Source organism: Amaranthus tricolor, chromosome 1 (genome assembly GCF_026212465.1).
Source record: "Amaranthus tricolor cultivar Red isolate AtriRed21 chromosome 1, ASM2621246v1, whole genome shotgun sequence".
NCBI lineage: Eukaryota > Viridiplantae > Streptophyta > Magnoliopsida > Caryophyllales > Amaranthaceae > Amaranthus > Amaranthus tricolor.
The window spans coordinates 13063364-13088738 of NC_080047.1; the positions used below are offsets into that span (position 1 = coordinate 13063364).

General features: G+C 34.1%; 3 protein-coding genes across 3 annotated transcripts; 1 reads left to right on the top strand and 2 right to left on the bottom strand.

Annotated features, from left to right (window-relative positions):
* Positions 1-4482: 4482 nt before the first annotated feature.
* Positions 4483-5325, bottom strand: LOC130797829 (zinc finger BED domain-containing protein RICESLEEPER 2-like). Its single transcript, XM_057660636.1, has 2 exons — positions 4785-5325; positions 4483-4703 (listed from the first exon to the last, which is right to left on the bottom strand). Exons 1-2 carry the CDS (start codon positions 5323-5325, stop codon positions 4657-4659), a joined length of 588 nt encoding a protein of 195 aa, XP_057516619.1. The 3' UTR covers positions 4483-4656.
* Positions 5326-11965: 6640 nt separating this feature from the next.
* Positions 11966-15567, top strand: LOC130813904 (protein CYPRO4-like). Its single transcript, XM_057679815.1, has 2 exons — positions 11966-13742; positions 14898-15567. The coding sequence occupies exons 1-2, from the start codon at positions 12099-12101 to the stop codon at positions 15177-15179; spliced, it is 1926 nt and encodes a 641-aa protein (XP_057535798.1). The 5' UTR covers positions 11966-12098; the 3' UTR covers positions 15180-15567.
* Positions 15568-15931: 364 nt separating this feature from the next.
* LOC130813914 (uncharacterized) lies at positions 15932-21020 on the bottom strand. The gene is made up of 4 exons (XM_057679825.1): positions 20761-21020; positions 17395-18424; positions 16286-17095; positions 15932-16184 (listed from the first exon to the last, which is right to left on the bottom strand). The coding sequence occupies exons 2-4, from the start codon at positions 18373-18375 to the stop codon at positions 16158-16160; spliced, it is 1818 nt and encodes a 605-aa protein (XP_057535808.1). The 5' UTR covers positions 18376-18424; positions 20761-21020; the 3' UTR covers positions 15932-16157.
* Between the last annotated feature and the right edge of the window lie 4355 nt (positions 21021-25375).

The following is a 25375-nucleotide window of genomic DNA, read 5'->3' on the forward strand; positions in this document are numbered from 1 at the left end:
AACTAAAAAGGAAAAGGGTAATTTTGGGGGAGAGAGGAAGGAAATACTATAAAACGATCAATAATCGGCTACAAGAATTAGAATCAACAACCACCACCACATCCTCCACCGCCACATCCACCGCCACCACCGCAATTGCTTCCACCGCCAGCATCACCACCGTAAACTCCAAAACCAGCGGCGGCGCCTCCTGTAGTACTATACACAGACGCACATCGTCTCGCCGGAACATCCCGTCTTCTTCTTCTATCCTTGTTTTGTTGCTCAAAACCATCTGCACAACCAAATACGAGCATGGAGATTATTGAAATTGACATCACCATCAAACATACAAACAATACCAATCCGCCATAATTTCTCCATAATTCCGAATCTCCATATATGCCTCTCAACAATCTCGCCATTTTTTCTTAATTGAAAATTTTAGATACTCCTAAATTAATATTAAATGTACGCAATTACAAAAGCTTGAGCAATTATAAGGTTTAAGGCATATTTATATGGTTTTTGGTTACTAGTCCTTTTCTGAAACTTATCAAGTTTCACTAATAAAAAGTTTTCATTGACTATTAACAAGTTGAGATTTAAATAAGATCATTTTAGTAATTAATAGCTTGATTAAGAATGAAGTAATCACATGAAGTACTTTTTTATAAATTTAGTTGAAGATTAAATTTTCAACATTTATAAATATATTGATGAAATAAATGAATATGATTTTGATGAGTGAGATAAATCAGAGAGAAATAAAAGTACGACGAAAAATAAAGTACTCTGGAACTAGTATAATAACCTGTGCAATACATGAACTTTTAAATACATTAATAATTTAATGAAATTTTAGACTAATAAAATATTAAATAAAGGTGGATAATAGATATTTACATATGTATATTGTAATTGAAAAAGAATTAAATATAAAGAAACCCAAAATAAGTTGTTAATAGAGAGTTTATAGATTTTGAAACACCTCTTTATATACTAAATTCTCAGTACAATGACATATTTCACCCTCCTTGTCGCATATGATAATTCGTAGTCTTTTCTTGCTAGTCACTCAGGAAATGGCGACGTAAAATTATCCATGACTAAAAACAGACTTAGGTAGGAACAGACCAATATGGAATACTGTTTGTCCTTGACTTTTATTAATAGTCATTAATTTTTCAGGTTCCTCTATCATTCTGAATTTCTAAAATGTAATTTAAACTCATAGTTATTCTAGAACATATTATTAAACAACACTAAAGGTTCAGAGAAGAGAAATGGTATAAACAAATTAATTGGAATGGCCATACGGGGCTATTTATATTCTAATTTCTGCTATTAAAGTGTTTATACACTTTTACTTCTATAAAGAAATAATTACATTACAGAAAATCAAACAATATTTTAAATTGATTGATTTTTTTGCATTATATTTGGTAGCTAAAATAGTCTAATTGCCTACACACTGATTGAATTTGGTTGATTTTTTGGCATTAATTTATTTGTTTCCATAATTTTCATTTGGTTTAATAATTTGACATTTTTCCTAAAATTCAAAATTGTAATTATGGTAGTCTAACGATGTAAATGACTGATTTTAATAATCAATTAAATGAAATTTATGTCATTTTAGTTTTTAACAACTATTGCTAGAAAAAGGGCAATTATATACTTATAGTAATTTAATAAATTGCAGTATAATTGGAATGAATGTAATTTAATTTTCAATATAATTTTCTATCAGTGTATATTAGTATTTTATCTATTTTCCAATATGATTTTCTAAACTGTACATATATATGTAACAGTATAATTGGAATAATTGTGATTTATTGCATCCATTAATGTACAAATTTTTCCAAAAATGCAAATGTCTAACTATGGTAATTTAAAAAATACAAATTAGCCAAATTCCATCAATATTGTCCAATGAAAAAAGACAAATAGCATGCTCACAATCAAATTGTCTTTTGCTATTATACAATAAAATTAATAGAATGTATGATTTATGTCATTTCAATTTTTAACAACTATTGCTGGAAAAAAGGGCAATTATGTACTTTTGGTAATTTAATAAATTGCAGTATAATTGGAATGAATGTAATTTATTTTGCAGTATAATTTTCTACCAGTGTAATTTTAGTATTTTATTTATTTTCCAGTATAATTTTTAAATTGTACATTTATATATAACAGTGTAATTTGAATAACTGTAATTTATTACATCCATTAATATATAAATTTTTTCAAAAATGCAAATGTGTAAATATGGTAATTCAAAAAATGTTTATTAGTCAAATTTCATTAATATTATCCAACAAAAAAAAAGACAAATGATATGCTCACAATCAAATTGTCTTTTGCTATTATACAATTAAATTTTTAATAGAATGTATGATTAATTTTTTTCTTGTAAGATATAACCAAATTAATTTATAATCTATAACTATTACTAAAACTAAAACAATGTATCTATCTATTCTATTCTATATAATATAACTATTAATAAAACAAAACATTGCGGACATTACAATCTTTTAAAATTGTTTATGTGTTATATCATCAACAAAAATTTTCCCTCTAAAATCAATGATGATGTCATAATTATTGACTAATATTTATTTCTTTGACTTTATTACTTCTTAATATAACTATGACAATATGATAGAATGAATATAATTTATACAGTTGTTGAGAGTGAAATGAAATACATCTATAATGTAAAGTTTTATTTCTTAAAACTTCAATTACTTACTCCTTATGTTCTTTTTTGTTCTTGTTTATTTTTTACACAGTTTTTAAAGCAAATAATGAGCCTCAATATTTCTAAATACGTATAATAAAGAATCATAAAAAATACATAATAAAAAGTATATATTAAGACAAATCTAACAAGATCTCATATGAATATATTTTATCTTCTAAATATGTCTCAAAAACATTAATCAAATTTCTCTCTGCTTAAGATGAAATATTTCAAACGGCAACAATATTAGAGAACGGAGGCAGTAGTTTATACAAATATGTCAGAAAATGTAATAAAGTCGTACATCGCATGGACATTATCTAGTTGAAACTATAGCAAATTTGAAACTTGAGAGAATGGAGAAAATATACCTTTGTACCACTTTATAAAATCACGATAAGCTGGGTTGGATTTAGCTGGTTGTTCTGGTTGTTTACGGGTTCACATGAAAGACTATGAATTGAACCGCTCTTAGTTGCCTTAATTTAAAAAATTTAGAATGTAAATTTTTATAGTGACATTTGTAGGATGAGTACAATCTCGTGCTTGGGCTTGGGCTTAGGCTTGGACTTCGACTTAAGATATGAAATTAAAAAATTCAAAGTTAAATGTGAGTTTTTGAGATACTTGAGCGAAAAAAAAAATTAATTAATTAAACGACGAATCAAACTTTTTCCAAAACTAAGCGTGAAAATTCCAGATCTATGGTTTGGAGCTGTTCGCAGTTACTAACTGCGAACAGCTATAAAAGACAAAATAGCTGTTCGCAGTTAGTATCTGCGAACAGCCATTTTGTCCTTTATAGCTGTTCGCAGTTAGTAACTGCGAACAGCTAATTAAATTTTTTTTTTCCTTTATTTTTAAGTTGTTGTTTGTTGTAATTGCACTAGAGACATTAGAATAGGTAATTACAAGTCGATGTATCTTTAAGGCGGCATGATTCATCACCAAAACTCCGATCATTCATAAGTCAAAGTTTGGAGGCTATGATAAAGTAATTAAACATATATATACAACAAAATATATACAAATGTTTGAAATATACAACTCAATTAAAATATATATATATATGTACATAGTCGATCCAAATACACAAAAGTTAAACGTTAACGCTCACGAACCCTCATCTACCTTATCCAACTGAGTTGGTCTCCTTCGCCTCCTACGATAGAAAGAGGCGTTCGCGTGACGCTCTGGCAGTGGAGGGGACTGGTACTGTGATGGCTGTGATGGCCCAGCCTGCGAGGTTCCCGCAGCGTCAACGGGGTATGAATGATCCATCTCCTCCAAATGGTAGTCATAAGCAGGAGATGAGACGTGCGTATGGGCGGTAGTCGGTGAGGGCTGTGCAGCGACTTCCGGTATGAAGTGCTGGAACTGCGAGCCGAAAAGCATGCCATGCGCAATCTCCCTCACCGGCTCCTCCTGGCTGTACCGCATCACGTCTGCCACACCTTGTGCCTGCAATTAATATTTAGATAATGTAACATTTTATTATTTAATTGGCAACTTAATCAAATAAATGCAAATGAAGACTTACAAATTGGGTCATCGTAGGCGCAGCAGGTAGGGCTGCACACGGTCCGGTCTGGTCTGGTTTGACAGAAAAATCAGACCATACCAGAAATTCCGGTCTGGAAATTTTTCAGACCAGACCAGACCAGTCAAAAGACCAGACCGGACCAGACCAGACCGTTCTAGAACGGTCTGGTCTGGTCTGGTCTACGGGTTTTTTTTTTTTTTTGAAATTTTTTTAATTGAGTGAGAATCTAAGATAAACGATAATCTGTAAACAAAATACATCATCAAATCCAAAATACATCATCATCAAATACATCAGCAATATCCTCCATCAAATACATCATCAAAATACATCAGCAATAGCGAATTGCCGACTTCATCCATGAATATGCATCATTGCATCAAGGAACATCAATAACTGAAGGAGCCAAATTGATCTTCGATAACTCTATACAATAAAAACAAACATCAAAAAATATGATTTTATAAAATAAACATAATACTAATCATGATATGAAAGATCACATACCGTTCTCTAGTTGTGCTATATCCTCCAAGCACTCCTCAACTTTTAGAGAAGAAGCACGAAGCCAATCTTGACAAGAAATAAGAGCTTCTGCCATCTTTGGACTTAATGAACTTCGAAATGAATCTAGAACTCGACCTCCAGTACTAAAGGCACTTTCCGATGCAACTGTGGATACAGGAATGGCTAGCACATCACGAGCTACAAGAGAAAGAATTGGAAACCTTGAACTATTGTTTTTCCACCATGTCAAAATATCAAAGTCATCTCCATCTTCTTCTGTAACCTCATCTAAATACTTGTCCACCTCTGTTTTAGTCAATTCCCCATCCTCACGAGACTCTTTGAATTTTTTAAACTTAGATCTCATAAGTCCTTTTTTCGGAAGACCAGGTTCTACATCTTTGCTAGAACTTGAAGCACCATCACTTTGAACTATTGTTGCGGATGTGGAATGAAAGTCTTTGTATTCATTATATAAATCATAAAGGGCATTCTTTACCCGCATACAAACAACAGAAGCATTATTATCTTTTGTGTACATTTGTCTTATCCCAAATTCCACAGTTTCCCATTTATATTAGGATCAAGTACAGCAGCAACATATAGCATAACATTTAGTTTTTTAGGATCCCCCCAATACTTATCACACTTCTCTTTCATTCTTTGTGCCATATCCTTAAACTCATAATTAGGACTTTCACACCATTCTTTTAGCAAACAATCAACATCAGTTATATCATCAAAACAACCATTACAAGTAACATATTGTGAACCAGACACACGCAAAGTTAAATTATAAAACACTTCTAATAATTGAACTAAGCTCTTCACTTGGTCCCAATCATCAGTAGTAGGCTTTCCTAAACCATTCCCATAACCATGGGGATCTAGAAGATGCTCATGAAAATTTGAATCTTCCCCATCATACCTCTCAAATGCCAATATAAACTTCAAAGCAATGCTTAACATTAAATATGTTGAGTTCCACCGTGTGACCACATCAAGACACAACATGTTTTTTGATGGAATCTTCTCATCCGAAACACACTTATAAAACTTTTCAATTCTAGATGGAGAAGATAAAATAAATTTAACAGCACCTCGAACTCGACAAACCGCATCAGTAACTAATTTAAGACCATCATTAACCACTAAGTTCATGATATGAGCAATACATCTTACATGCAAATATTCTCCATTCAACACACTAGTTCCCCACGTTTTGACTCTTGTTTTTAAATAAGCAATTGCAGTGTCATTAGAACTAGCATTGTCAACAGTAATGGTCATCACATTTTCAAGACCCCAAGCAAGCAAACATTTCTCAATTGCCTTCCCAATGGCCTGACCTTTATGACTTGATATTGGACAAAAGTTTAAGATTCTTTTATTTAACTTCCAATCATTATCAATAAAATGCGCAGTTAAACACATATAATTAATTTTTTGGATTGAAGTCCATGTGTCAGTAGTAAGACATACTCTCCTACAATTAGTTTTTAAAAAAGATTTTAATTTCAACCTTTCATCCAAAAACATCTCGTAACAATCTCTAGCAACAGTCATTCTAGAAGGAACCACAAACTTATTTTGCATTTGTGAGCAAAAGTACCTAAACCCCTGGGCTTCAACAAATCTAAAGGGAAGTTCATCAACAATTATCATGAACGCTAAGCCTTTTCTACAAGCCTCATAGTTAAACATCCAACTCTTTATGTGAGCTTCTTGTTCCCCTTGTTCATTAACACTTGATTGAAAACTCAATTGTGTTTGAGTAGCATTTGATTTGTTATTGAGTGAAAATCTAGTACACTTACTTAAATGTGCTCTATAAGTACTAGTCCCATTTACACTAGGATTGCACTTATATTCACGACCACAATAGTTACACTTACATTTCATTTCCATGTTTTTGTTTGTAAATTTGGTGAAGTGATCCCATATGTCGAATCTTGGTTTCACAACTTTTTTCCTTTGTTTGCTCATAAACTCCTTTTTGATTCCATTACCATCCTGATCATCCACTTCATTTTCGTTGCAAACTATAAAAGGTTCATCCATCGACATTGCAAACTACAATTGATCATCAACAATCTATTTAGTCTACAAACGAGTAATACCAACATATTAACATTCAACATATCAAACGAGTAAATACCAACAAGTTTAACATTCAACATATTATACGCTTTAAGAATCTAACTAACTCAAATTTTTCTAACTCACTTCCATTTCAATCTCAATTTACAGATATACCTCTATAGGAAGTATATATGATACAGTTCCAAATAAGTTTCTGTGTATTAGTGATTCCTTCAGCAATCAGCAGTAAAATGGAATGTAGGCCAGCGCACATGCTTGCAGACGGAAGATTAGAAAGAGCTGGGAGAGCAAGGAAATCTACACATGGGTCTCACAGAGTCACAGACTCACAGTAATCATCAAAACAGCCCATATCCAGTAATCATCAAAACAGAAGAATAGAAGATATCCAGTAATTCATAAACCACTTCAAAGCAATGCAAAAACTGAAGTTATGTCGAAGAATAGAAGATTCAAAGCAATTTATAATTAAAAATAAAAAATTAGTTATGTCGAAGAAGAAATGGTGGATGAAACAAAAACCCTAACAAATCAAAAACTGATAAAAAAACCTTAAAAATAAAAAAAATCAACCAATATACTTACATTACGAGATTCTACACTTGATTCCGTGGTGAATGGTGAGATTGGAGAATGAAGATTGGAGGAGGAGCGTCGAAGCCTCGAAGAACCACAGAAGCAGAGGCGTCTTTGAAGGAGGTCGTTTGAAGGAGGTCGACTGTCGATGGGTTGAAGCTTGAAGCGTTGAAGGAAGCGAGGCGAGGCGACTGTACTCAGACCTGGGCTGGCTGGGGAGGAGACGAGGAAGAGAGGAGAATGGGAGAAGGAAGCAACTTTTGCCTTTTCGTAATTGACGGCAGCAGGATTAGGAAATGCAAATGTGAAATGAGGATACAGGAATCAGGATAACCCTAATCCCTAAATCCTAATATTAGTCCGGTTTATTGGTCCGGTTTGGTCTACAAATTTAAAAACCGGGACCGGACCGTAAACCGTTTTTAAAAAAAAAAAAAAAAAAAAAAAACAGACCAGACCATTCAGACGGTAGACCAGACCAAATACTTAAATTACGGTTTGGTCCGGTTTGGTTTACGGTTTAGACCAAACCCTGTTCAGCCCTAGCAGCAGGTGCGTAATGTGCCGCTTCCAAGATGGCACGTGGTGTCATCCATCGGCGCGTGATGGACAGAAACCACGACATATAGTCAGGTGTAGTAGGTGCGCCGAAAACATCGATCGGCGCACCTTGTGCCAGCAGCTCAAGTCTATGATCCCAACGACCGATGTGGCGCCCATTGATCTCCATCCAGTTTGCCCCAGCTTGATTTTTTCGAGAAATTAGGTGCAGCTGGGGTTCAGTGTCACAAGGCGGTGGAATGCCCTGTACCAACCCATATTGGCGCATTACGCGCTCTGGTAGATGTACTTCAACAATGTCGAAGCATATGAGTGGCACAGAAGCCCTCCATGCCCCGGAATGAATCCCCGAGTGTTCGGGTACAGCTGCGTAGGCTTCCTAGACCGCTAAATACATGTTATGAAAAGGTAAGTGATATATTGATTAAATTGTACTAATGTTAATGAGTACTGAAATGTTTACCTGGTTGGGTCGTAGCAGGTCTAATTGATCTCGGTAGAATCCTAGACCGCTGCCGGTGTGCTTGCGCGTCCGGCGTGCAAAATTCCACCTCGAACCATACACAAGAACCGTGCTTACCTTTATAGGTAACAATACGCCATGAAGATAAATAAGAGTCAAACGTAGCTCTAAGTTTCCACGAACAACCCCGCTTGCACTTCAAGAAAAGGACAGTTTGGTTCGAGGTCTCCGTTCTGTACTCCACATTTCTCCCAATATGATACACTCTGATAGCTTCCAACAACGATTCCTTGCTATCAAACATCATACCCTTCTCAAACTCTCCCTCTTCAGTGTATGTGGTATCACAAGCCCAAGTCCTCCATGAGTTGTCCTCCTTATACTCGTCTAATGGTGGACAAAGGGCATAAGGTGTAGGAGGAATGATTGTAGGAATGTTGCTTAGAGTCATGCCATTTGCTAGCGCATCCTCATCGACATCCACATCGTCCTCAGAAGGATCGTCAATGAGCTCATTACTCTCATTTCCATCATCCCAAGGTCCCATCTCAGCAATTTCTCCTAAGTTAAGGATTGAATCAATTGGAACTTGATTCGTAGGGGGTTGAGAAAAAACACAAGATGCGGAAGAAACGGCGGGATTTACAGTTTCCTGAGTTAATATAGGCATAGGGGTAGGAGTAGGATTAGAAGCAACTACATTCCCTAATGGTACTTCTTCTACGTATAACTCCAAAGAGGGAATTTGGGTGGACTTTGAATGCTCCCACATCGCATCTATAGCCTCATCATCCTCAACAGGAAAGGCAATGAATTCTCCACTCAAGGCATATTTAAAGCTTATATTTACGGTACTTCTAGTAGGGTCCAATCCAATCTTAGAAGATATAAAACGTCTAAAGTGGTTCAAATCCATGTTCGAATTGCGAGCAAACAACTTACGTCTTCCCCCAACATAATGAACTTTGCCATTATTTTCTCTAATACAACCATTCCAAAAACATACTATAGTGACGCGAAATGATGCCATTTTCTACATTAATACAAAGAAAATCAACATCAACATCAACTCATGTCCATACAAGTACATTATATTCATTTGATTATAATCTTTTTTGTCTACAAATTATTCAAGTCCATAATGTATCTAAGTTCATACATATATAATACACATAAAATCCAAATAATAAATCAATTCATAAGTTCACAAATAATATTTCTAATACCAACATCAACATCAACATTTCTAATAATATTCAACTAATACAACAACATTACTTCAAAAACCAACATAAAGCTATAAAAACAATTAGAAATTACCTTCAATGCTTATGGATGATTAAGATTAGTCTTGATTTAACAACTAGAAACCTGCATTTGAAAAAATAAACAAATTTGGTTAAAACCCTAAAAACCAAATATACACCAAAAAAACACAAAAAAATTTACCTTTGAGCAAGCTATAGTATCCCACACTAATTTTGAAGTCCCAAATTGAAAGAGGAATGCACGATTTGATGGAATGAATCAATGGTTTTAGAGGGAGAATGTGGGAGAATGTCGAGTGAAGTAGGGTTTGAGAAATGGAAATTTGCGAAAAACAGAAACTGATCTCTCATTTTGTAGATCAGGTCTGTTCGCAGTTACTAACTGCAAACAGCATATAAGACAAAATAGTTGTTCGCAGTTACTAACTGCGAACAACTAGTTTGTCTTATATGCTGTTCGCAGTTACTAACTGCGAACAGCTCTAAAGCAAAGATTTGGAGTTTTCACGCTTACTTTTGGGATTTTTTTAAAACTTGATTTATTTAATTAATTTTTTTTTTTTTGCTCAACAATTTTAAATTTTCGTTGAGCTCAATTTGAATAAGAATTAAAGACAAAGTTTTAGGAAACTAAAATTGCCGAAGAGAGAGAATTGATAGCAACAAAGACAAACAATCAACAGAATAAGATATATTAATCTGTTTGATGTATTTTTTTTAAGTTGTATATTTAGACTTCATTCATCTTATCAAATCATAAAATATATAAATTGATTTTCTTTTATAAGAAATGTTTTTATAAAAAAATAGAAATTATTTTTTTATGTTTATTTTGAAAAACTTTTAGTAAAAAGAAAATAATTATAGAAAACTAAAGCTATTTAAACCGTTAACAACTATTAAACGATTAAACCGGTAACACTTATCAGTATAACCGGACAAAGTATTTGTAATTACTCTTCCAATCTTATTTGATGTTTTTACTTGTCATTTGGAAATTTTTATACAAGAAGACTTCAACAAGATAAGGAAAAAAATGAATTTATGTAATTTACTTTAAAAAATCTCATATTTACCTTATTTTTTAAACATTTTATATTTTTCTTATTTTTGCAAATAAAAACACTTTCAGGTCTGGTAGTCTACTGGTACAATATCAAGTCATTTCGAAAAAAGAAAATTATTTGCCATGTATGTTACATTATAATTGGTTGTTATATTTTTTAAAAAAAATTTTAACTATACCAAAATCTATGACGGTAACTAAAGCAAAACACGTTGACATCACTATTAAATATACTTTATTACTTTCTAACTATGACTATAATATTATTCATATTGATTAATTTTATACTCTTTAGGTCACATCATTTAACGTATTAGAAAACCATACATTCTATATCCAGTTTTTCAATTCTTTATAAAATCTTATCAATTTTATTTATAAAATGAGTGTTATTTAAGTGTATTGGATATTTTAAGTTGATTACAATATACTTTAATGAGGATTTTTTATTTATGCTATTGAAATTGGTTACGCATCTAATATGAATTAGGTTATGACTACCTTTATACAACTCACTTATATTTTTTAGGAAAAATTACTGTGAATAATACAACCTTTTGTTAATTTTTCTACAATAATATCAACTTTTGATTAACCATGAATAACACGAACTTAGAGGTTTTCCCTAGAATAATATCAAATTTAGTTTATCAACTAATTTATCAATTTTTTATTGTCATATAATCTCCTATAGTTTGATTTTGAACATGTTAGGGATATATTCTAGAAAAACATCTCCTTAAGTTAGTATTATTCATGATTTATCAAAATTTGGTATTATTCATGGGAAATAAGCAATAGGTTGTATTAATTTTGGTAATTTTTCCTATTTTTATGACAAACAAATTATTTTGTTAAATTTTATAAAATAATTTTACATAAATATTTATGTTAAATCTATAATTAAATTTTCACAATCATCTACGTGCACAATGCAAAGTATGATACAAATCAAACAATATACATAATGTATAAAACTATTCAGAGTGAAATGAGATATAATTATAATTAATGTAAAATTTATTCGTTAAAATTTTAATTTCTTAAATGATATAAATATATCGAAAAATTTAATAAAGCCGTGAGCACTATTTAGTTTCAAACTAAATAAAGAAAAAAAAACAAACATTTAGGGCCAAAAAAAAGAAAAAAAAATCATATCAGTAAAACAAAAAATCATTTTCAATCTCTATTTCACATAGTAGCGGTTGTTTTGAGTTTCAAAACAAATTGTCATCACTCTCACATTCTGATCCAAATCAACTCAACTTTCATCAATGGGGGCAGCCAACAGTCGCGAAGGTTTAGACCTTTCAGATTCTGATGATTACGACGAACGCCATTCTGACCAAGAACAAGATTATGATACTTCCGAAGAACAACTTGATCAAGATCCCAAAACCCCATCATCGTCTTCCATAGACGACGTTGAAGCTCGTTTGAAAGCTCTTAAGCTCAAATACCCTTCTTTAACTCCAACTCTTACTCCTTCTTCTGCCTTACATCGAAAAAATGCCGTCAAACTTTACCGGCATGTTGGTGGTGGCACTTCTGATTCTAAATGGAAAACTGCTGATGCTTGTACTTCGTACTCGTTTGTTAAATCTAATGGTGATGATGATGAGGAGGATGATGAAGATGAGGAGAAAGATGGGTCGTATTGGGAATTGCGTGTTGGGTCGAAAATTAGGGTTAGGGTTTCCACGGATTTACAATTGAAGATGTTTCCAGAACAGTTACGGATTGATTTTGTTTGTAATGGTGTTTGGGCGTTGAAGTTTTTTGAGAAGAATAATTATTATGATTTGTTTGTGGCAGAATTCAATGATTGTTTGTTTGAGAATGTTCATGGGTTTAAAGCTACTGAAGAGAATAAGGTTAAAGTTTATGGGAAAGATTTTATTGGGTGGCTTAATCCTGAAGTTGCTGATGATACAATGTGGGATGCTGTTGATGACGAAAATTTTGGAAATAAAACCCCTGGTTCTGGGGCAACCTCATCAAGGTTGAATCAAGACCTTCTCGAAGAATTCGAGGAAGTTGCAAATACAGGGATTCAGAGTTTGGCATTGGGTGCTCTTGATAACAGTTTCCTTGTTGGAAATGATGGTATTCAAGTTGTTAAGAATTTCAGGCATGGAATTCATGGGAAAGGTGTTTGTGTCAAATTTGATCGAAGTGGATTGAAAAAGACGGATACTCCGAGTTATTCGACTCCAAAGAAGGCAATTTTAATGAGGGGGGAAACGAATATGATGTTAATGAGTCCAAAGATGGAGAATAAACCACATGCTCCAGGGCTTCATCAGTTGGATATTGAGACCGGAAAGATTGTTACCGAATGGAAGTTTGCGAAAGATGGCACAGAGATTTTAATGAGAGACATAACTAATGACAACAAAGGGGCACAATTGGATCCCTCTGGCTCGACTTTCTTGGGTTTGGATGACAACAGGTTGTGTCAATGGGATATGCGTGAACGCCGAGGAATGGTGCAGAGTCTTGCTGATTCTAGCTCTCCTGTATTGCACTGGAATCAAGGGCATCAGTTTTCGAGGGGTACGAACTTTCAGTGTTTTGCTTCAACTGGGGATGGTTCAATTGTTGTTGGTTCACTTGATGGCAAGATAAGATTGTATTCTAAGACTTCCATGAGACAGGCTAAGACTGCTTTCCCTGGTCTCGGTTCCCCGATCACTCATGTAGATGTTACCTATGATGGCAAATGGGTGTTAGGTACTACAGATACATATTTGATTCTCATTTGTACCTTGTTTACTGATAAAGATGGAAGGACTAAAACAGGATTCAGTGGTCGTATGGGTAATAGAGTATCAGCTCCTAGATTGCTAAAGTTAACTCCTGTGGATGCTCATACGGCTGGATCAAATAACAAATTCCATGGTGGCCAGTTTTCATGGGTACGACGACTCATTACTTTTTTCGTTTCCTTTTGTTTTCACAGCGTTACTATATACTTTGTATTCTAATTGCTTTTTCATGCTTTCAGTGTTAAATGTTGGATTCTAGATTTATGCTGTCATTTAGTTGTTGTAGTTGAGTGAATTGCTCATGTTTACTTGGATCTTTGTGCATGAAATTTGGTCCTTAATCCTTATATACTTATTTTGGGTAATATTTGGGTTTTCTTATACAGTATATCCAACCTGGTTTTCCCTGTTTTATGTGCCAGATTTTTGGTTGATCTAACCTAACTGCATCCAGGAACTTGCAGCTTTGACAGGGCAAATTAAGGAACATTTGCTGTGGAGTTTTTGATTAGTCATTTTACACTTAAGAGGTTGCTGAGTTTGTGGTTTTTGAATTTCTGGCCTGGGTTTAGAAATCTAGCGTTTATTAGAAAATTGGATGCTATTACAGAAATAGGTTTCTAGTTAAATTTGTTAGAGTATATAACTTATTCTGGAGCCTCAACCATCATTTTAAGCTTTTGATTGAGTTCTTTAACATGGTATCAAAAGCCAGTATGACAAGAGGTCACGAGTTTGAATCTCAGCCACCTCTCAAATTCAAGTGGAACATTTTGCACCAAGTATGAAGAGGGCCTGTGTTGCATACACACTTCTAGCCCAAAGGCTCTCGTGTGAGGGGACGTGTTAGAGTATATAACATATCTTGTGGCCTCAACCATCAGTTTAAACTTTTAGTTGAGTTGGCTCTTTGTCAAAATTGTCTTTATCCGGCTAAAGTTTATAGTTAATTTGCATTCCTTAGGCTGTTTATGTTTAATACTGTATCTATAATTCATGACCCAACATCATCTTTGACGTGCATGCCTCTATTGGGATCGAGCAATGAAGCATGTACATTCTTGGCCCATGTGTGTGATGTGGTGGGATTCTTGATATTTTGTTCTGTTGGGTGATTATGTTTAAGAACTTATGTAGTTTTCAAGCCAAAAACCTCTTGTCTAGCTTTGTTTTTGTTGGTCATTTCTAGATTTGCTTTGCTTTATTTTTTCTTGGTGAGCATGACACATCCTTCTATTGTCTTGCAAAATATTTCTGCTGATTATAACTATAACCCAACATGCTATGACTTCTCTGTGTTTCCAGGTTACCGAAGAAGGAAAACAAGAGCGTCATATAGTTGTAACAGTTGGAAAATTTAGCGTTATATGGAACTTTGAGCAAGTGAAGAACAGTGCCCATGAATGCTATCGGAATCAACAGGGTTTAAAGAGCTGCTACTGCTACAAGATTGTGTTGAAAGACGAGTCAATAGTGGACAGTCGTTTCATGCACGAGAAATTTGCAGTTAGTGACACTCCTGAAGCTCCTCTTGTGGTGGCTACGCCCATGAAAGTGACTTCATTCAGCATATCAAACAAGCAATAGCAGTACTACACTGTAACACCAATCTTCTACGCCAGTATCCTTGTGCTTACAAAGTGTACAACTGCATTAGTGGAAACTCGTTTGATGTGTCTTTTTAGTAACAAATTTATGTGGGTTGGATGTTTGTCGGAGAGGCTTGGATGCACCCCGAAATGTCTTGGTTTCTCCTCGTACCGCCTTGCTTTGTGTGGAAATGTTTGTTTCTGTTAGTTCATTAAGGATGTACAAAACAGCATGAATGCAGTATCTTTTCAAGAAGTTGAAGTTGTCTACCTGAGATTGATCAATCTTGTGGTAAATTGATTAGTGTAATCTAGTTTTATCATTAATTGAATTAGTAATAGTGATTAATGAATGATGGTTCATCATATTGCTGTTAAGCTCATCATCATCTTACTGGTGTATGGTTTTTAGACTATTTGCAATATTCAGTCTATATTACTTAAGTCCCAAACTTGATTTTTTCTTTAGAAAATAACCTCTCCATTGGCTTAAAACTGAACTAGAGATGTTCAAATATCACCCAGTCTGAAAATCTGTATTGAAATCGAAAGCTATCTAACCCAAAAATATCATTTTTTTGTGTTTGTGTAAGCAAACCAAATGATAACAAAACGGATAAATTGAACCCGAATTGTGATTGATTTTTTGTAATCAACGTAAAATGTAGACAGAATTACAGGAACAAGTTGTATAATTCTGGCCATCAATAAGGAAACTGAAGAAGGTTCTCTCAAACCATTTCAATTTTATCAAACTGAACTTCAATGATCATTATTAGACAAAAAAAGTAAAAAACAAAAGCAACAAGAGAAACAAGACAAAGTTGTTGCCAGTGGAATATACAAGGCTTTCTTATTCCAAACAACATTCCAATTTCCTTTACATTTACATACAAAAAAAAATCAAAAGTACCTATAAGTATTTTTTAACCATTGACACAAAATCGATGCTTAACAATTTTGCTTGCCATCGCCTCTAGTTTTCCGATATTGGTTCAAGTTCCTAAAACGATAACAAAAGTGTTAAAACGGTTCAAACCAACATCGGCATAATATAATTATAAATGAATCAGTATGAGGTTAATGTGAGAAAGTAGCATATACCCCTGCAGATAGGAAAATCATGTTTTCTGCACCAGAAGATTTTAGCAGTTTTTCCCGTTTAGGATCCACAGGTGAATGCCTGAAAGCATGGCTCGCTAGATATGACTTGGAAGACGGATTCCTCGAGGTCATTGAAGGCAATGTACGAGAGAGCCAGGACTCAGATGGAGACTTGGGTAGTAATGGGGTCAAACCAAGTGAAGAACCGAACATTTTGGATTGTTTCATGCTTTTAACATCAGCTTTTTGTGACTGTAGAGCATCAACAATTGAGACGTCTTGAACGTCTTTCTGCAAGTTTTTGATGCCTTCACTGACATCCTCGAAAAACTTATCTGAAGTCAACAAAGCAGTACACGTAGTAGTGTCAGGACTTTCTGATCGGGTTATGGCTTTCTCTTCCGCACAACAAAGAGACTTGATATCTTGCAGTGAATCCACGGAAGGGTTCCTTCCTCTGGATTCCGGTGAGCTTGAATGTGAATGTCGAGACTCCGCCATACTTTCGGAGTCTACATACAAGGTTTTTTCATTTGCAGGCCGATTTACTAAACTGCTTGCGTTTTCAGTATCCTGTTCAGCTGAGTCCGATTTATTTTTAGGCAAGTTCGGCTTACAGCTACCGAAATCTCTAGGTTCCCCGGGAAGACCAAGGAACTGCTTTTCTCTATTGAGGAATAATTGAGGTAAAGCATTCTTCTCCTTTGCCATACCATTTCGACCCACATGGCCATTCATCAATGATTCTTCTGTAGCAGTGTATCCGTTGGTCGTTCTTTTCACTTCGCCTCGATAATTTATTATAGCATCCTGCATAGAATTAATTGTTTCCATTTATGAGGATGGGGGAATAGGAAAGTATTAAAATGTTAGAATGGCAAGGGTCGAGTTCCACTGCGAATTGTGCTTGAGTGAACCGTGCGAACCTGTTACTTTCTAGCCAAAAAATGTTATTATTGGCAAAAACGTTACTTTTCAACCATAAAAAATCTAGGAAAAAAATAGTCACACTTTTTGTTATAAAGTAATAGGTTCGAACAGTTTACACTTAAGCATAGCTCACACTTGAACTTCTCCCAGAATGGCAATAAATAAATAACCTTGCTTACTTTGTGCTTATTATCACTACCAAGTGATGCATATGCTGGTCTTGTACGTACACTTCGGACTGAGGAAGCCACTTGCACGTGATCTCTCATCCCTGGTATTGGATTTAGCATACAAAAACTCGGCATTAAACCACAAAGCTTGAGAGATAAATCTTCTGCTTCATCGGAATCATCCTCCTCATCCAATTCATCCTCATTGATGTTAAGAGATAGTGGGTCCAGAAATGTATCGTACGAAGGGGACTGATTCTTCAACTTCACCATCTTCACCACTGGTTTTGACTGTTCTTTTGCCGCAGGGTGTCTTCTAGAAGCAAATGCAGGTGTTTCCGAAGCCACAGCTTTGGCTGCTGGAAGAAACCTACCCATCATAAAATCTCGCGTCTGAGGATCCGAAAAGGGTCCAGATGAATCTGGACCATCCAACCCACTTACACCACTTACACTGCAGTTAAAGAACGACTCAGTTCTAGAAAGTGTTTCCCGGGCATCTACGTAGGACACATTTTCATCATCAGAGCTAGAAGCATCTTTGCCCTCTATTTCCTTTTCAGATTCTTCGACTTCTGAAAGGACTTTGTCAAGAGAAGAATTTTCCGAAGAATGTAGATTATCATATTCTGCTCGATATCTTGAACTAGAAGTAGGCGAATCGCGCAGCGCTTCATCAGTTTGTTTCCGCAGATGATTTGGAGTCCTCCCAGGTGGCAATTTCGGAACAGGAGGCGTGCAGTCAAGAGTGTTATTTCGTGCTTTATTTTCTCCCTTAGGTCGTCCTGGCATCTGCTCCCACTGAAAAGGAACAACACCCGGGTTTCTAATTGGGCCTGATTTTAGCTCTGATTTGTAGTAAGGAAGAGGAGGCAAACTTGGATGAGGGTTATCGGTCTTCCTTTCCTTTTCCGGTGGAGCAGTAATTGACGTGCCACGCCTCACAGAGAGCAAAGGTTGATTGAAGTTTAGCTGTTTTTCTTCCATCATTTCTTCAATATCATGAATCGAAGCTATCTTTGGACAGAAACCCGACAATCTGATTAAGTTCAACGATTAAACATGATTAAACAATAAACAAAGACAAATATCTAGATATGATACATGAAAAGATATTATAGTAGAATGAAAGGAAGACATATTCAAGTAAAAGAGCATCTTGGGTCTGGGAATCCTGAAAGTTACCACTTCTTTTGAGCGTTTTAAAAACTTGGGGTAGACACCAATGGTGAACATAATTCACAATCTATCAATATTATTGTCGATTCTCATAGCCACGCACCAATTAAACACAAAGCGTAAAACCTAATCGCAATTGTATATGGTCGCTTACATGAACATACATGAACAACTCTCATTTTATCTTATATATTTGCGATTTCAAGACCCTTTCTTATGCCATCATCTCGAATTATATGCATTGCATCTTGCCATGCGCTTTTCAGCTACCCACATCTTTCTAATATGGTCTCTTTTAAAACCAACACTGCAACCCGTGTGGTAGAATTTTTCCTTTAACCTTAGTGGTACACTGTATAATATTACAATCGCAACTATCCATTTAAGCCACGACGCATTGCGTCTATGCTCTACATCTTGATCATAATCTTCATTGTAATTAAAAACTGAGCCAAGTTGACTGGAACATTCACTTGGAAGGAGCTTGTTATAATCTACTTTACCACACTCCTGCTATGATCCTTTGTGCCAAAATGATATTCAATTTACCATGCCTAACTTCGACCTAGTTTAAACCATTTTGATTCTAATCTCTAGTTTCGACCACTAATACAATGCCATCAAGAAGCAACATGCACCATGAAATTTCTACTGATGGGTCTTGTAATTTCATCTAGACCATTACATACAGAGAATGGCTCCAAAGAAACCTTAGGGGTGTTTGGCAAACAGTTGATAGCTAGTAACTAATAGCTGATTACAGTGGCTGATTTTATTAATTGGTTTTGACCGGGTGATTTTAAACCTGCTGCTATGAGTAGCTTGTTTAAAAACAGCTTATTCATATCAATAAGTTGTTTCAACTAGTTAGTTTATCAAACATTAAAATTGACTGGTTTGACCACTCAATCCTCCATTTGTATCAAAATAAGCTAAAATTGCCAATAAGTCATTCTGCCAAACACCCCCTTAATCTACACCAATTATGATAGGAAAATCGTACATCGCTTCTCCACATATCCCAACATTAACCATGGAAATGATGTAGAAAATTTCATCAAAACTAACACCAAAACTCATTCTCGTTACCACCTTATAATTCCATTAGCGAAATGGGACGTAAATGGTATTCGAAAAGTACAATAAACATGCTTATACTCCAATTACTGCTACACTGAAACTAATTTTCTGCAACCAGTAGGATTAATGGTGCCCTTCTGCTAAAAAATTTCCACAAGTTTGATTCAAGTATTTGCCTTGAAAAGAACATTAAAAGTAACACATGTTCACTTAATTACCTGTAATTTTCAAGGGGCAATCTAAATATTACAGGAAGTCTCAACTCTCAACACCAATAGTCAACAGCTCAAAATTTCTGACTTTGTGAATTTGACTTAATTTGACTTCACCCTTTCAATCAGAAATATATGGAATAGTAGAATACAATAAAACTAATTAATACTCCGAGCTTAGTTGCATTTATCCACCGGATAATTTACCCGCATAAAGTGGTAAATGATGATTAGCTGATAAATAATCAAATATACTTTTAGATATGTTGTTGGTGAATAATAAATGCATATAATCTTCAATATTGGGCAAGTTACCCAAGGGGTAAACAAAGTTTTTCCCTATTTAGCTAGCAATTAACATAAAGAATTTTAAATTTCAAGCAAAGTTAATTCATACCCCTACAACTTAGGAATTTAATCACCATTGTACTACTTGCTAATTACAACTTTTTGTGTTAATTTAAGATGCTTATGGCAAAACAAATAATATTATTTAATTCCTTAGACCAGAATTAAATTTCTGTTCATTATAATTTCTACTGTATTTAATTCCAATGGTAACCAAACTAGTTTTGATATAAAAAAAACTAAATAATTCAAATCAAAAGCAACCGTCAAGCTCTAATAGTTTCCAATTAAATCACAAATAATAAAACAGACTCAAATAATTTTCCAAACTATAGCAAAAACTCATAAAGAAAAGATTCAAATAAAGCAACAAAAAAAATCAAAAATTCAAACTTTCTCAAAAAAAAAAAAAACAATTTGGGTATTTAATTCTAAGGACTTAGCAGAAAACCCAATGCACTAATCATCTAAAAAACCAAACTCAACCAAAAAAAATTAAAAATAAAAACTCAAAAACCCTGAATAGAACAGGAAAGAACAGAGAAAGGAAGAGTACCTGAGAGAATCAAAAAGGGTAATTTGCAAAGTTTTAAGGATCTATTTGATAAAGAAAGAACTTTAATAAAATCTTTTCATTGAGTAAAAAAATAGAAAGAGATGAGAAATGGGGAAACATGAAAATGAAGATAGAGAGAGAATTGGAGAATAAAGCAATTTGTAGTCTTGTGTTTACTTCACATTTTACAGTTTCTGCAGTACTCCTAAAAGTTCTACTATGAGAATTTTCATTTGCTAAGAATATTCCGGAAAGAGAAGTTACTATGATTCTAGAGAGATATATAATTATAATGTCTAATTAGAGATAATAAGATACTCCCTCCGTTCTTTTTTTATCTTCTACTTTGAGTTTTTCACACATATCAAAGAAGATAGAATCTTTGGGTTGTAGTGAGTATTATTTTAATTAAATAGTAGTATAAAATAATAATTGTATTGGAAGTATGAGGTTGTAGTGGGTATTATTTTAATTAAATAGTAGTGTGAAGTAATGATTGTATTGAAAGTATGAGAGAGAAAATAATTATAAATAAAAGAAAAGGGGTACATTAAAAGAAAATGGGGGTTTTAAGGGGTAAAAGTGGGATAAAAACTTTCTAAAAATAGAAAGTATTTTAAAGTGGAAGAACTTTTGAAACTACCCGTTATAGTAATGTGGAAGATCAAAAAAAACAGAGGGAGTATTATTTTATAATTTTTTATAATGTGTAATTAGAGATATTGAGGTAAAAAATAAATAGGAATAACAAAAAAAAGAAAGGAGTGATATAATTTTTTAAATGGACCAGTGTTGATATCGACACTATCTATTTAATTAGATTGATTTGATTATTATTGTTAATTTAGAGATTAAAACATAGTTATGTGATTTTGTTTGATTTTGATCGCAAATTCATTAAATTTTAATTTTATATCAATGATTATAATGTAAAAAATAGAATGGTAAAAAAAAAAACTCCTGCTCAGTTATTTATAATATTTACTATTTATTTATTTATTTGTATTGACATAATTTAGTAATAATTGTAATTGTAACTGCTACGGTGCTGGTACGCAGTAGCAGCTAAGCTTAAATTTGTTTGCATGTGTTGTGAGTTGTGATTTGTGATGTGTGAAAATCTACTCGGAACTTTGAATAAAGTAGCTGATAGAATTGTTTATTGTCTATTGATGATGATATTTTTATGAATAAATCATTTTGGATACTCGTTTTGGATCATGTGAGAATGCATATAAATAATCCTAGTCCTACTTTACAAAGTGATGCTCATTCATTAGTTCGAATTCTAGACTTTCAAGTAATAGTATTTTTTCAGGTGTTCGAAACAGATTTGATGATCTAAAATATATTTAATTTTGTAACTGAATTTGATTTGACCTGATTTCAAAAATGATTTACAATTATGCAGAAAATAATATGGACTCAAATCCCGATTTCAAACGACCTCAAATCTATCCGATGACCCGAATCAACACCTCTAGTAATTTATTTATCTCTAGGTAACCTTAAGGAGAGTTTCTCGAAAGATGAAAGGTTTTTGATCTAGGACGGGATATTAATGGACATATAGAAAGAGAGACAAATAATTATAATTTGGTGCATGAAAAATTAGGTTACGAGAATAGGAACAAAAGTCAAGGGCAATTACTAAATTCTGCGTCAACACACGATCTAGTGATCACAAACTCTTTCTTTAAAGAGTGACGAGCACTTCATTACATATAAGAGTGGTGGTTGTGCTACTCAAATCGATTATGATTTGGTACATAAAAGGGAACATGCCACATGCCAAAGATTGTAATGCCCTATCGAGAGTGAAGTTTGTACCTCAACACGAATTGTTAGGGTTGGTATTCGAGATGAGGAAAAAATTGGTTTAGAAGAAGGATCATCAAAAATAGAATCTATGGAAAACTTAAAAAGAGAAGTGACCACAGTACTATGAAACAAAATCTATTCGGTGGATTTCCCAAAGCGGGTGGAAGATGCTAATTGTTAAAATTATTCCTAAAAGAAGTAAAAGACAACGGAAAGCAAACAGCTTTGGACCGAATTTCCATGTATATTTGGTTGAAGGAACTAGAGATAACATATCATCTAGTGTTCATATTTATGTAATGTGGAAGGAGACCCATTGACTTTTAGTGATACTATGGCATCATAAGATAGTGCCTTTTGGAAAGAGGCAATAGATAATGAGATGCAATCCATTATGGGGAATAATACTTAGGTATTAGTAGATCTCCCACCGACTAGTAAACCAATTGGTTGCAAGTGCATCTTCCGCAAGAAGATGAAAATTGATGGAACTATTGATAAGTTCAAGGCTCGTTTAGTGGCACAAGGATTTAGACAAAAGCTTGGTATCAATCATTTCAATACATATGCACTAGTTGCGAGAATAACCACCATTAGGTTGCTGGTAGTATTGGCTACAATTTATCGTCTAGAGATCCATTAAATGGATGGTAAAAACCACATTCTTATACGGTGAGCTAGATGAGGAAGTTTACATGAAACAACCCGAAAGATTTGTTTTGAAAGGACAAGAGAACAAGGTGTGTAAACTTGTTAAGTCATTATATGGACTTAAACAAGCACCAAAGTGATGGCATCAAAAGTTTGATGAAACTATATTGTCCTTTGGATTCAACTTGAATCAAGCGGATAAATGCGCTTATAGCAAATTTGATAACCACGAAAATGGAGTTATCATTTGCTTATACATGGATGACATGTTCATTTTTGTTACTAGTTTAGTACATATCCAAGAGACAAAGGATTTTTTGTCTAAATTCTTCCAAATGAAGTATATGGGGAAGGCCAATGTGATCTTAGGTATAAAGATCAAAAGAGATGGTGGTCGTATTAATCTTAGTCAATCTCATTATATTGAGAAAATGCTTAATAGGTTTAAATTGCAAGACACGACTCCAGTCTCGAGCCCCATAGAACAAGGTATGAAATTTACCAAGCATACCTGACAACCAATTTCTCAATTGGAGTATGCAAAGATCATTGGATGGCATTCTTTGATGTATGCTATGACATGTACGATACTTGAAAGGAACTATAAATTATGGTATAACTTATAGTATTGAACCTCCTATTTTGAAAGGTTATTCCAATGCTAGTTGGATCACTAATGAAGAAGATAATTCTTCAACTAATGGAATGGCGTTTATTTATGGGGGAGGTGTCATTTCATGGGCTTCTAAGAAGCAAACAGTTATAGTAGATTCCACTATGTCCGCATAATTCATTGCGCTCGCCTCGGCGACAAATAAAGCGGATTGGTTAAGGAATCTCATGTTTGAAATACCTTTGTTGCTAAAGTCGATATCACCTGTGGCAATTCATACGAATTGTACAATGGCTTTGGATAGAGCTTATAGTCAAGTGTATAATGGTAAGTCGAGACGCATTGCTCTTAGACATAGTCTAGTGCAAGATCTTTCATGGGGCTATAATTCTTGACTATGTGAACATCAAGTTCAATTTGGCTGATTTTTTCACAAAAGCCATGAATAAGGTTTCAATTGAACAAGGGTCAATTGAGAATTTAAAATCGAATTATGTCAATAAAGTTTAAAGGAAAAGTCCCAATTCATACACAAGTAGCATTATGTCTTGAATTCAATGTGGTAAAGTCCTTTAAAGTCTTTGAGAGCAACAAGGATGAATGACACATAGTTGCTTTAAACAGTGATGACAAGGTAGTCGTTTAAGTTCTCAAGGTCAAGGCTTGAAGAGCTCTTGGTGGTATCCTATCACAGGGATATGTTTTACGTAGTGAGAACCTACCTATATAAGTTTGAAGTTTTGGCCGCTTCAAGTAGTCAAGATTGGTATACCCGACTATGATAAACTTATGAATAGATATGGACACGACCCTATATAATGTATCAAGGTAAATGACAATGTGTTATTGGTTTTATGTGTATTTGACCTTCAAGTGGTTGGATAGGCTAGTTGATTCAACCCGTAGGGACATCATTCTAGTTTGATTGCTTGTGAAATGTTTTATACTAGGCGTTATTTCAATCCGTAGGGACATTAGCGTTGATGCATGATACGGGATTATATACTTAATTTTTAAAGGAAGAAGGAGGTCCGTTATACTCTAAATGGGGGAGGATTGTTAAACATTTAGAGTATATAGATCGAGATTTGTGTATACTACATACTTAATTTGTAAAGGAAGAAGGAGGCCCGTTATACTTTAAATGGGGGAGAATTGTTGAACATTTAGAGTATATAGACCAAGATTTATATATATTACATACTTAGTATAGTTGTGGGACTAAAATAAATATATTATAAGTCCATTTAAAAGCCTCAAAGGAAAAACGGATAGACGCAAACAGTAGGAAAAGACAACTCGTCGTTGGCTAGGCGACGAGTCGTTGCTTGGTTACTGATGTAACAAAAGTGGGCAGAAACTAAGCCGAGTTGGCTTTACATGGAACGCCGAGTCAGCGTTTGGGCGATGACTCGTCGCCAGACTGTTCTGTTTTTTTATGATTTTTATTCGTTTGATCTGGTTTTAAGTGTTGCTTTGATTAAAATCACACTAATGCTTAATTAACTTCTGGTTGGAAGTTAATTGTGA